We start from the raw sequence: 14,812 nt of genomic DNA on the forward strand, positions 1-14,812 counted from the left end.
AATAATCCACAGTTCCCAATGTACTACAGAAATAAACCTAGAGCAGTTCGCCCTGCTGGCATCAGATTACAGGAATTATCACAAAATTGGAATATACATCTGAACAAAATCCTCCATGATCTGAACAGTTCAGATCCTCCCTGGTCCTTTATTAAAGCATCCTGTGACAGCTATTTCTTAAACTGGGGAAAACATTCGCTTGCAAATACCAATATACAGCAACTGCATGCCACTCACACACAAAATTACCAAAATTTTACGCATGTATACACTGATGGATCAAAGTCTGATAGTAAAGTCGGTGCTGCAGCTGTCTTTCCCTTTAACACTATCTCTGTTTCACTTCCCACCGAATGCAGCAGTTATACAGCTGAATTATATGCTATCAAGCTTGCCTTAGAAAACATTCTCCAACTGTCCATCCAAAAAAGTGTAATATATAGTGACTCACAGAGTTCAATCTTGGCCTTGCAAAATTCCTCCTCAACAACGCATCCCTTAATAAAATCTATAAAATCTCAACTAATGCATATCCATGATCACCAACAAGTTGTCATCTTTTGCTGGATCCCAGGTCACACTGGGATATCAGGGAATGAAAAAGCAGACTATGCAGCCAAACATTCATCCAACATAGCATCGCCCGGTTACTATGTTCCATATATGGACTACAGATCCCATATAAGAAATACATGTAAAGAACAATGGACACTTCTATGGCAATCTCAACTGAATAACAAGCTGCGTGAAATAAAACCTGAACCACAGTTATGGGTTTCCAGTTTTTCTGTAAACAGAAAGGAAGAAGTCATCCTGGCTAGAGCCCGGATCGGGCACAGTCAGCTCACCCATATTTTTCTTCTTACAGGAAATGATCCTCCGCAGTGTATGCACTGCAACTCTGTTCTCACAATAAAGCACATACTCGTTGAATGTACCTTATACACTGATGCCCGAAAAGCTTCATACAGTAATCTTCAACAACCTTTGACACTCCAACAGTTCATAGGTAATAATGCAAATCTCCCGGAATTTTTCCGCTTCTTAAAATGCATAAATCTGTATAATTCTTTCTAACTGTTTTTACAGACACCGTGAAATCCTCATCTCGTTTATAGGCGCAATATGGCCTAAGTAGCCCTTGCGCCAGAAATAACCATACCAATACCAATACCCTGAACCACAGCAGTCCCATTAGCTTGAGCCTTTTGCTTTGCTGCTCTGGTCTGAGTCATGATTCCGATTTAATTCAATAAAATTTCTAAACAAAATTAAATCCTTAAGTTATATCCCAAAACAGTTATAACGCTATATTTATTTTTTCGGTATCTAGTGTTTTCTACGAGTTCCCTTTATATAACTTCCGTATCACGTGTACCACTATAGTTATGTATTAATTATTTGTTACGATTAAGTCGTTATATATAGAGTCAAAAGTACAATTTAATTGACAATAAAATTTATCAAGATTAATAGATTTACTGATTAATTGACAATATTATATTATGCACTATACTCACTAAGGGCGTCTCCGTGGCCAGGTGGGAAGGAGCAACAGTGCGTAGCACACGCTTCTTGATTAGACCGGGGTTCGAGCCCGTCACCACCAAATACGGAGGATGCGGGAAGGTCAGGGAATGACCACCGCATATCCCGGAGCAATATGGCCTTAGTTGCTAATGCTCCTAAAAACCAAATAACAACAAACAAATACTCACTAAGCTTATGCTATCGTGTAAAAATGGCGGGAATTCACAAACAGTACTTCTATGGACTCGTAAGTATTGATTAGCTTCCAAATCTCGCTATCTCAATTTAGAATAAACTAAGGATCCTGACTAGGTCTATAATCTACTTATAGAAGATAATTTAATATAACAATTGGTTAATAAATCAACTAAATTTGGTTAAAAAAAAAGACCTCTCGTTCAATTTGTAACACGTGGATTTGATACCGTTACCGATACTAAGTAATACCTACAAAATCTCTGTCTAAGTTAAACTTTAAACTAAGTATCGTAACTAGGAATATAAAGCTACTCTAGAAATAAGTTAATATGACAATTTAAGCTAATAAATCAGAAAATAAATCAGGAAAAACTTCTCTGTTCCAAGAGCGTCAAAGAGCTTCGTCCGCACAGGCTACGCTCGTACCCAGCAATGGGTACGAGAGTAGCCTGAACATCTTCGTATTCCCCAGAGTTCCTGGTCCTGAAACATAAACTTGAAAAGCAGGCACTTAATTTTAAGTCTAAGAGCGTCTATCCCTACAACGGAGCATTCACTATGCAGGAACTGAAAGGAGCCCTCACTCTTTCCAAAGCAAGTGCTGTTGGACCAGATGGCATCCATTATGAAATGATTAACATCTTTCACCAAAATCTATGGATTATCTGCTCCTTCTGTATAACAGAATCTTTATTGAAGGGCAGTTTCTGGATTTCTGGCGAAAGGCAATCGTTCTTACCTTTGCTAAGCCAGGAAAGGATCCAAAAGTCACCACCAATTATCGTCCGATTGCTCTGACTAGCTGTCTGTGCAAGTTCCTGGAGAGAATGGTCAATTCTCGTTTAATATGGTACTTGGAATCAAATGACCTTCTCTCCAATATTCAGTGCGGCTTCCGAAGGAACCGCTCCACTTTGGACCATCTTATTAGACTGGAAACATCCATCCGGGATGCTTTCCTAAAACGCGAACACTTGGTGTCGGTGTTCTTTGACATAGAGAAAACGGATGACACAACTTGGAGATTTGGCATCTTAAAAGATCTGCATAGCCTAGGTCTTAGGGGAGAACTCCCCATATTTATTAAAAACTTTTTAGCCAATCGATCTTTCCAAGTTCATGTGGGATCCTCACTCTCTCGTTCCTTTAGCCAAGAGGAGGGAGTACCACAAGGATCAGTACTAAGTGTCACGCTTTTTGCCATCAAAGTAAATTCAATCACAGAACAACTTCCTCCAACTGTAAACAGTGTCCTCTATGTTGCTGACTTTAGCATTTTTTGTCAGTCATGCAACATGAGGGTTATTGAAAGAACTACAGAAAGCCATTGATCGCCTCAACTCCTGGGCACTTGCAAATGGCTTCAGGTTCTCGCCCCGAGAAGACCGTTTGCGTACACTTTTGTTGTAAGCGTAATCGTCATCCTGAACCTGAATTAAGGCTCGGACAAAATGCTATTCCAGTAGCAGCGGACACAAAATTCTTGGGACTCGTATTTGATAAAAAGTTGACCTTTCTGGATCACATCCGTCAACTCCGCACAAAGTGCACACGCGGGCTTAATATTCTCCGCTCGCTCTCCTCTACATCTTGGGGAGCAGACAGATGCACCCTTCTTCGGCTTTACCGTGCACTTGTGCGATCCAAACTTGATTATGGGTCCCAGGTATATTCCTCAGCCGGAGACAGTGTCCTTCGATGGCTGGACCCCGTCCATCATCAGGCCCTACGTATTGCTACTGGAGCATATCGCACATCTCCTGTCCAGAGCTTATACGTCGAAGCAAACGAACCACCGTTATTGCTTTGACGTAAGCAATTGTCTTTAAAGTACGCTTTAAAACTGAAATCCCTGCCAGACCATCCTTCGTGGCCATTCGTTTTTGAGCCACGATGGGAAAATTTATACAATACCCGTAAGACTGCCAATCGTCCTTTTGGTATTCGTCTCCAAGAGCTACTCAAAGAACTTAATATCAAGGCAGACAGGGTTGCCCAAACATCAAAGCAACCCTTTCCACCCTGGCATGCTCGTGTCCCGGCATGTGACTTTTCTCTTAGAAATTGGGGAAAGTCGGACACTCCATCATGTGTCTACCTGCAGCTTCATTCAGCACACCAAACTGAATATTCCAACTTCGCGCCGGTCTACACAGACGGTTCAAAGACGGAATCATATGTGGGATCTGCTGCTGTCTTTACAGACAGCACTTTATCAGAGCAGATTCCCTCTGAATGCAGCATATTTACTGCAGAGCTGCACGCTGTAGAGTTAGCCTTGGATCACATTAATAAATGCCAATACCAACAGTTCATTTTATATTCCGACTCTCTTAGCATGTTACAGGCTTTAATATCTGTGAGATATAATCCTCATCCAGTTCTGTCTAGTATTCAGCAGAAGATTCACTTCCTCCATGGACGTGAATATGAAATCCGCTTCTGCTGGATTCCCAGCCACATCGGGATTACGGGAAATGATTTGGCTGATGCCGCAGCCAAATCAGCAATTCCCAATAATAACCGCTGCCTGTCAGTCCCCTATACAGACTACAGGCAAATAATACATGAGAAGATACACTCCCAATGGCAGGATTCGTGGAATAGACAGACTGCGAAAAAAATTATATCATATAAAGCCTGTAATTGAACCGTGGCAGTCTAGTCTGTGCAGGAATCGTAAGGAGGAAGTTGTTCTTGCCCGGACCCGCATAGGACACAGTCATTTAACTCATTCGTTTCTGCTGAGGGCCGATGACCCTCCTATGTGTGTGTCCTGTGGCACAGATTTTAGCAGCACCCGTTCTACCGCTTTTAATCATCTGACTGAGCCTTATACACTCAGTCAGATTTTATCCAACAATGACAACGTGTCTGCTGTTTTTAGCTATTTTAAATCAATAAAGTTTTTAATTGTATTTAAAATTTATGTTATTGATATCTGTTTATTGACTTATTTTTTATATATCTGGACATGGTGGCCTAACTACTTAGATCACTGAATGTTTTAACTTTTTACGTATGACTGGTATTTGGTGCATTATAGCCTCAGTTGCTGATGCGCCAATAAAACCCAAACCAAACCCAACTCAACTACCATCATGCAAATTCTTCATTAAAAACTGAAGAATTGCCTGCACTTCTTGTTCTATCTGCAACTTCATGCTGCCCTTCAAGCTGAATGCTCAGACCTCTTGCCAGTCGTCATTGATGGCTGAAATCCAGAATTTCTGTGGGTTCTGTCATCTTTCCTGTGGACAAGATTTCCTATCGCCAAGGTTACCCATTCCACCCTATCATACTTATGTTCCAGCATTCCATTTCTCCTCGAAGAACTAAATGAAGTTTGATACTCTATCTTCTGTCTACCTGCACCTATATTCTGCACTCTGATTTCTTCCAGTTTGCACTGATGGGGATTTATCTGTGGGTTCTACTGCTGTCTTTCCAGACAACAATATCCAAAGCAGATTGACATATGCATGCTAACTCACTGATATCTATATTGTATTACACATAGAGATTTCTTCAGTGATTATTGACTGTATCAATGATAAGATATACTACAAATCTGGTTCTGTCTCAGGTTCAGTAGAAAATACACTTCTCTGCAGCATGAACTCTGCTTCTGCAGGATCCCTAGTCAAATCAGTAATTCCCATGAATAATCTTGGCCTGTGAGTCTCCTGTATAGACTATAAGAAAATAATATGCTATAAGGTATACTCTCAATGACAAGATTGATGGAATTGATAGACTACAAAAAAATTATATAATATAAAGTTTGCAATCAAAATATATGCAAGAATTATAAAACCAAAGTTGTTCTTGTTCAGCCCTGCATAGGACTCAGTCATCTTACATATTCTTTTCTGCTGATGGTTGATGGACCCTCCTATGTATGAGTATTGTAACACTTTTAACTAGGGCTTACAATACTGGGATCTTGGATACCGGTCATTTTTTTCAGGTATTGAAATACAGGTATTGATACAAAAAATACCGGTTTTTCGGTACTAATTTTAAAAAAATAATTGTTTATAATTTAATCACATAAAGGTTATAAAATCACCTTTATGTGGCGCCTCCGTAGCCAGGTGGGAAGGAGCAGCAGTGCGTAGCACACGCTTCTTGATTAGACTGGGTTCGAGCCCGTCACCACCAAATACGGAGGATGCAGAAAGGTCAAGGAAGGACCACAGTATATCCCGGAGCAATATGGCCTTAGTTGCTAATGCTCCTAAAAACCAAACAACAAAACAAAAAAACACCTTTATGTGATTATGACATTATCTCTACTAGCAAATGTTCGATAAATCATCGATAGGACACCATGCAACATTGACCTGTCCACAATTCTCGCACTACTTCATATCTGACCGTATCGTACTCCCAAGTCCCATTCCTCCACTGCTGACTTTAGTTCAACTCCACCAAGTGTGTAAGTTATTTTAGTGTTGCTGTTCCCCAGGTGTAAGACCTTGCAATTTGCTGAATTAAAGCGTAACTGCCACTTTTCTGATCATCCCGGAAGTCTATCTAGGTCACTCTGAAGAAGCTCTGCTTGGCGGCGATCATTAACTACTCTACTGATTACATCATCTGCAACTTTAGACCTCACGCTCTCCATCCCTTCATAGATGTCATTTAAGATAATCAAAAACGACAGTGGTCCCAATACTGATCCTTGGGAAAACCCCACTACTTATATTAACCCAATCTGAGGAATGACCATTTATCGCAACCCTCTGCCTGGTGCCCTCGAGCCATCATGCTATCCATCTAAGGATTTTCCCTATGATTCCAGCCTCCAACTTATAAAGTAACCACTCATGTGGGACTGAGTCAAATGCTTTGCTGAAATCTAAATAAACAATGTCGAAATTATTCCCTAAATCCAGCTCACGAGTGACCTGTCAAAATGGCTAACCAGATTTGTTAAACATGATTTTCCCTTTACAGAATCATGCTGTGTATCCTACAGAATTCCATGCCCATCTAAATTATCCCGAATTCCACCCTTGATCATTGCCTCCATGATTTTCCCTACTAATGAAATTAGACTGACCGGTCGTAATTTCCCATTACACTCCTAGAACCGCCTTTATGTTCCAATTTACACCAATCCAACAGAATCTCTCTTGAGTCCAGTGATGCTCTCATAACTAGCCTTAATAGTTCAATGCACTCACTTGCTGCCTCCTTTAAGATTATAGGGTATATGCCATGAACCACAGGAGCCTTGCTCACCTGTAGGCGCGAAAGTTCTCATTAAATAATCATTTGAAATTTCAACATCATTAAATATATTTTTTTCAACTTCACTTCCATAATATCTCATTGACACAAATATTTTTTTTTTATGTAAATATGGATGCAAAGTAACTGTTGAGTTCATCTGCAACTTCAACTATGTTATCTAATACTATCCCATGTCCGTTACATAAGGCTCCAATCTGATTTGTCCTTCTGTTCTTTGCATTTATATATGTGAAGAATTCCTTAACTACACTCTTTGCTCTCTTCTTTATTCCTTATCCCCACTCTTTGCTCTCTCCCAGACTCGAAAATTATAGTTCACTTAATCAAACATCTTTCGTCCTTCAGAAAATGGTCAACATAATTCAACCATGGAAAACCAACATGGAACAGAACATCAGTGTTCCGCAAATTCTTTCCAAAATAAGAAATTGCCTGACTCCAATGAGATTTTAAAAGATGAGCTTGAGTCGGAAATTAATGAAATACTTTTAACTGTTTTTGCTTAAAAAGTTCAAAGCCCAGAAAATATGGACTGAGATCATCAATGATTATCTCAGTACAATAGTACCAGAAAAGAACCCAAAAGGGCATTTTCTGCCGCTAATCAAATACAGTACTGTATGTACCAAAATTAGATCCATTTTAAACGATCACACTATTGATTACTTATGTTTCTTAAGAGTTCACTTTATTCAGACAGGTGGTGTGGATGCTAAACAGAACTAAACTTTGCAGTAACAATATGTATTTCTTTGTTTTTAGAATAAATTTATTTTAATGATTTTTTTTTCAGAATATTTATTATTGCAATAAAAGTTTATTTAAAACATGAAGAATTCAAAAAATTACAGTACTTGTTTTTTTCCTTACTTTATTGCACCTAATTGTCATCAAAATTTATTGAATAAAACGTTTGATTTGGAATACCGGTATTAAGATTTTGACTGGTATTGTAAGCCCTACTTTTAACCATTTGCCACATTTTTACTGAATGTCGGGATTTACAATTTACTGTATATATTTTTAAACGTTTGGGTGGGTTCACACTTGTTTACTTGGCCATGTTTTATTTGTGAAGTGTGCTATTTTGGTTTTATATACTTTTTTGGTGTGGTATCCTTATTCATAGGTTACTTGTCATTTTTAATCTGTATTATTTGTACTTAACATGTCATGATTGCCAGTGCACCACAGAACATCAGATCATCAATACATATTTACTCTTATTACTCCTATATACATTGACCATTCCAAAAAGGAATTTTTCTCCTAATATGTTGACAACATATCAATTAATCCTATTAATATCAGCATGTGTAGATCTAACCAGTAGCTCAAATTCATCTATTTTATTTACGCTCCTAATGTTACTGCTGCAGAGATTGTTTACTTGTTTAATCATTGTATTCATTTCCGTGATTCATCCCTTGTAAATGCTGAAGCGTATCATGCCTTTTGCATTCCTGTTGAACATTAATTTCCTTATATTGTTTAAAGTGAATAACCAGTGACTGAACATGGGCTTTAAGGCAGTGACAAACCACAAACTCTGGAAGCCTCTTGTATATAGTTCAAACCTATTCAGGTTTGACTTGGAATCTTCAAGTTTAACTATGCTATATTCATACTCTGAGTTTTTTTTTTTTTTTTTGTCATATCTGCTGTGTCATAGAATAGTAGAGAAAATTAAAATTTCAATCCCAGTTTGAGGAAAATTATGCTATTATTTATTATTATAAGCTTTCCTAAAATATATGAAAAATAAGATTTAATATTTGTATTTAAAAATAAGATTTAATATTTGTATTGTGTACAGAAGTGTTTTAAACCAAGTTTTTCAACCATTTTTGAGCAGTGAAACACTGGGATAGTTAAGAAATTGTTAGAACACCAGTCAGTGTAAATTTTATTTCATTCACTTGCAGTAGAAGGAAAAACACTTTGTCTTCATGACTAGAAACAATAATTAAAACTAATTATATTGCAAGGATTTGTTGTTTTTAGTATAAACATGTTGGGTACATTTTCATTTTAGAGTTCATCAAAATATCAAAAAAATTGATGTATCAATTTTGGCAGAATGTTTCACAGAACATTTGAGCAGTGCTAATAGTACACTCGTGTTCTGCAAAAGACAGGTTGAAACATACTATTTTAAAGAATGGCATTGGTGAACCCCTGAACTGGAAATTATAAATCTCTTCAAGAAGGTAGGTATAGATGGGTATTACATAAAAAGTCCTTTTAGTATTTGTTTTCTAACAGAAATTCCCCCCCCCCCAAAAAAAAAAAAAAAACCAACACTTTTGTGTCAGAGATCTTGGAAAAGGTGGCAACTCTACTCTGCTGTTATGAATAAATGGTGATAGTAGTTTATCTCTAGATGAATGTGGCTTTTATATGTGCAACCCTGGGGCAAATTTGGCAGGAATACTATATTAGGATAGTGGCAAATTTAATAATAAGTGGTCACTTGTGGCCAAGTAAGCCTTCAAAATTATCTATGGCACAGTGTGTAAAGCTAAACTCTGTTGACACATTCAATTGCAATATATTTCAAAGTAAGTTAATTTATTTAAAAAAATTCACTTCCTTTTTTTTTTTTTTTTTGTTCAAGTAGGTGTATATAGTATGTATTTTTATACCAAATCAGCCCCAGAGAGAGAGATAAAATAATAGCAAGTGACAGTAAAGAGTAAATCCCCAAATTTGTAATATTATAAGCATTGTGGACGGAGGCACATATTAGTCAGAACAAGCATTTAGCTTTTCTGTGATATGTATATTTACAATATCTTATATTATTTTTTTATTTTAATTGTTAGGTCAGACTTCAACCACTTTGACCTCGCCTGCCTCTGCTGCTACAACAACAGTGAAACTTCCTATTACTGCAACCATCCTTCCTAAATCTCAGCAATTGGTTGTTCGACCTAATACTACTGTTGCAGTAAGTAACTCCCCAACTATTTCTGCAGCAGCTAGGCCAACTGTTTTAACGGTCCGTGGGGTTGTACCACAGACACCATCTCAGGTCAGTTACATGAATTGTTTTAAATTACTGTTACTCCATGTTTAGTAATTAAATTTATTGGAAAAGAAATGTTATTATTCTTTCTATTTCTCTCCTTTTTTTTTTTTTTTCTTTTTTTAGGTACATATGAAGATATAGTTTTTCTCATTTTAAGTTGATGCAAGTTCTACAGTATAATAAATCCATATTCTGTTTGCAAATGAAATATAACAATTTTTGAACAGAATAGCTATTTATTAGGAACTTCTGCAGTTTGCTTTTTCACAGAAGCAGAGTGCAGGCCGACAACACTCATTGACATGGTGATAATGTGGGCAACGTACAACGTACAGAAAGGGACAATTGTACAACATATCCAATAGACGTTTAAAACCCACATTCCACAAATACTATTACAAGGTAGGTTAAACTTTTTGTTCAGGAGGGATGCTGTATACAACTTAATTTTGATTAATTGGCACTAAGAACAAACGTGCAGGCATATGATGCAAGAATGCAAGCTTATACGATATCAGCAAAAAAAACCATCCCATTTCACCCATTAGTCACTCCAAATCTTTGTCTAGTTCAGCCTTAAATTTCTTTAGGCTATCAACTTCCACAACAACAACAGATGGAAGTCTGTTCCAGCAATCAACTACTCGCTGGTTAAAAGCAAACTTCCGAAAAACTATTCTACAGTTGTCTTTCCTTAATTTGAATCTATGCTCCCTCGGGTTTTTAATCTGAGCAAGCGGAAGTATCCCGTCAGCATTGAGTGTGCTCAAACCGTTCAAAGCCTTATACACCTCGATCAGATCACCTTGCAGGTGCCTATTCTCCAGATGCTACAACTTGCAGAACGTCAGCCTTTCTTCGTAAGCACACCCCTCTGTCCTTATCACCAATCTTGTTGCCCTTCTCTGTACTCGTTCGAGCAACTCTACATCCTTCTTGCCTGGCAACCCAAATGTCGCGGGTTCGAATCCCGCCTCGGGCTTGGATCAAAGTACTGCAAAAACCTTGGGAGGTGCACTATGGCCACAGAAGCCGATGCGCCAACAACTACCAAAAAAAAAAAAAAACATCCTTCTTAAAATGAGACCTCCAGATCTGTATACAGTACTCAAGGTGTGGCCTGACCATTGCCTTATACAAAGGGATAATCACTTCCTTGTCTCTGCTAGCAAAATTCCTATATATCATTGACAAAACTCCATGACCTGCTCTGGCAACCCGTCTGCACTGCTCACAGAACTTCATATCTGACTGCACAATTACCCTAGATCTTTTTCATTCACCACCTCCCTGAGTATAGTACCACACAGTTGGTACATTTCTCATGGGTTACTGCTACCCGTATGGAGTACTTTGCATTTGTCAAGGTTAAACTTCAGTTTCCACTTCTCAGCCCATCTGCTTTTTAGATCCTGTTGCAGTAGCATATTGTCCTTTCTGTCATTAACAACCCTGCCAACCTTTGTATCATCATCATCTGCAAACTTGGACATTAAGCCTGATATACCTTTATCGATATCATTGATAAATACACAAAAGAACAATGGGCCCAACACTGAACCCAGGAAGACTCCGCTAATAAGATTAGTCCACATAGAGCAGTTCACATTTATTACCACTCTTCCGTCTCCCACTCAACCATCCCTTTATCAATTGCAGTTATTTTCCCTTAATGCCATACTGCTCCAATTTGTACAGCAGTCTTCCATGTGCAACAGTATCAAAAGCTTTCCTGAAATCCAAGTGTATCAAAATTATTTTTTGCATCCAGTTCCTTTGTGACCATATCGTAGTATCCAATCAACTTGGTCAGACAAGACTTGCCCTTAACAAACCCATACTGTGTCTGAAATATTACTGCTATCTTTTCTAGGTGATCCTGTATCTCCTCTTTAACCAGTGACTCGACTATTTTCTCCGGAACAGAAGTTAAAGTAACAGGTCTATAATTATTTGTGTCACCCTTTGAACCTCCTTTATGAATCAGGGATAGGTTTGCACATCTCCACTCCCTGAGTCAAAGGAAGCTTTCATAATTATGGCTAAGGGTTTGTTTAATTCCTTTGCTGCCTCCTTTAATATAACTGGAAAGATCCCATCCACCCCAGCTGCCTTCCTTTGTCTTTAACAATTTCTCCTCCACTTTGCTCTCAGTTTTTACAAAATCACTTAGCTCCCTCTTAGGGTTTGATAAACTTCTGGCATTTCCCTCCTTGAATAACTCATGTGTGAATGTAGATGCAAAATACTCATTCAGTTTATCAGGTACTTGAGCTGGATCATTAATAGTCAAACTGTCTATGTTAAGTGGACCAATCTGATTCATCCCCTTCCTTCTAGAGTTTACATAAGTAAAGAACTCTTTGCTGTTTTTCTTTGTGTCCTTTGCCAAAGATTTCTCATAATTTGCCTTAGCCTGCTTAACCTCCTTTGTGACTTCATTACAGACTAGCTTACATCTGACATAAGCTTCTGCATCGCCTGATAATTTATATGCATCCCATGCATTTTTCTTCTCTGCCACAAGCCTCATTTATTCATCCGACATCGATTTAGCCTAGTAGTCTCCAAGATTAAGTCCCTGAAGACTTCCCATTTAGAATTGACCATGGTAACATCATTAGTTGATCCCACTGCATAGAATTTAAAAACTGTCTGAGACCACTGTAATCACCTTTACGAAAACAAAAACCCTTTCCTTTACCCTTGATGGTAGTTACATCTTTAAGTAAATCCCACATCAGTACACAGCACACGCTTCTTGATTAGACCGGGGTTCGAGCCCGTCACCACCAAATACGGAGGATGCAGAAAGGTCAGAGAATGACCACCGCATATCCCGGAGCAATATGGCCTTAGTTGCTAATGCTCCTAAAAACCAAACAACAAACATCAGTACACTGTGATCACTGTCACCTAATGGTTTCTTTATCTGCAAATTCTTAATTCATCAATAATCACTGCTGATGATCAGATCAAGTATATTACTCCCTCTGGTTGCCTCTCAAACATGTTGCTGTAGAAAACAATCCTCCAATAAATCCACAAAAGTCTTGGTAGAATGCAAGTGACTAATCCCCAAGTTCCAGTCAATATCTGGAAAGTTAAAATCCCCCATTACAAGGCATTCTGATTTACTGGCCCATTCTATTTCTCTGCACAAATGTTCATTGTGTATTCATAAGAGTCATTAGGCCTATAACATACTCCTACTCTCATTTTCTCTTTCCCAGTGTTTATGTCACACCAAACAGACTCAACATTGCACTGTCCACCCGTGTCAACTGGATGCACTTCCTTAGATTTTATGTGTTTCTTAACTAACAGCATAACCCCTTCTCCCTTCCTACCCTGTCTGTCCTTTCTGTACACATTGTACTCCCCAAATTCCAATTCTTGCTTGTATCTGTGTGACACCTTGTCTCTGATATCCCACAATATCTGCCCTTGATGTCTTGATCAGCACCTCAAATTCATTAATTTTATTTACTATACTTCTGGCATTAGTGTACATGGAAGTATACCTGCACTCGTTCTTACTCTTAGTTACCCTAACACAGCCCATGTATTTACTTGTTCCGTGATGACTCCCAGCAGCTCTTGAAGTCCCCAGCAACTTGCTCTCTAGGTTGCTGCTCATTACAATAGAAGCAGTGCAAGAATCTCTTTCGCCTCTGCCTGTGGCTACTGTTGATCTTTTATTCTGTGAATCCCCCCCCCAACTAGCAGTTTTCTGACCCACCTAACACTGACTCAATGACATCATCAAATATTCTTGCACCCTTTCTATTTAAGTATATCTCATCTCATCTCATCCTGTAGAAGCAGTCTCTCCTTTTAGCAAGCACAGACCATGCTGAAAAAATTCTACTCCATGAGCCTTGCACAATCTCTTCAGGGCTGAATTGATTGACAAGGCTCTCATATACTCTCTCCTATCGTGTCTGGGCAGAATTGCAGACACTTCCAAATTTAATCCTGACTCGTGACATTTTTCCAGCATTGACCTGTTCTTGTTAAGTAAATCTGCAGATCTCTTACTCTTAAGGTCATTATTCCCAGCATGTACAATGATATCACCTTTTGTACCCTTAAATGATATCTAACGTCATCAACTTTTGCCCCTGGCAGACATACTCTGGTCCTGTTCCACCTATTCTTTTTGCATAATATATTCCCCATCTCCCGGACAATAGAGTCATCGACAATAACTAGTTCCTGTGGGACCAGCACATGCTGCCTTGGAGATTGCCGCTGTGTTACCTGATGCACAGGAGTGAGCTTTGGCATTGAGTTGGGCAGCTGAGAGCTTGATGGACCCCTCATATTAATTTCTTCCAGGGCATTTAACCTACACCTCAAACTCTCATAGATGCCCATCAGAACACTGAGTTGGCACCTAATTTCTTCACGTGCACGTTGTCCAGTCAGAACATTATGATCACCTACCTAATAGTGGGTATATCATCCTCTCATTACAGTACTGCCGCCACTTGGCTAAGCATGGACCTATAAGGCCTTTGGATATAGTATTAGTAATGGCCGCATGGTGCAAGAAAGCCTATGGTTTATGCTGCACCAGCCAAAAAAAAAAAAAAAGATTAAAAATAAAAAAAAATAAATAATAATTAATGAAAGAAAAGGAAATTAAACCTATCATCCTATGCACTTCCCTGACCCAAAGGTACTATCCAGATGACCTTTGAATTTCCCCAAACTGTCTTTTTTTTTTTTTTTTTTTTTTGATTTGGTAGTTGTTGGCGCATCGGTTTCTGTGGCCATATTGCACCT

General features: G+C 38.5%; 1 protein-coding gene across 1 annotated transcript in view; it reads left to right on the forward strand.

The window, feature by feature from the left end:
- E(bx) (nucleosome-remodeling factor subunit NURF301 E(bx)) overlaps positions 1 to 14,812 on the forward strand; it is a 693,176-nt gene that overhangs the window by 384,117 nt on the left and 294,247 nt on the right. Inside the window, exon 15 of the mRNA XM_090382976.1 lies at positions 9,816 to 10,024. Coding sequence (XP_090239102.1) covers positions 9,816 to 10,024 — 209 coding nt within the window. The remainder of the gene's footprint in view (positions 1 to 9,815; positions 10,025 to 14,812) is intronic.

This window comes from Mastigoproctus giganteus, chromosome 10, assembly GCF_048544385.1.
Source record: "Mastigoproctus giganteus isolate SK-2022 chromosome 10, ASM4854438v1, whole genome shotgun sequence".
Classification (NCBI taxonomy): domain Eukaryota; kingdom Metazoa; phylum Arthropoda; class Arachnida; order Uropygi; family Thelyphonidae; genus Mastigoproctus; species Mastigoproctus giganteus.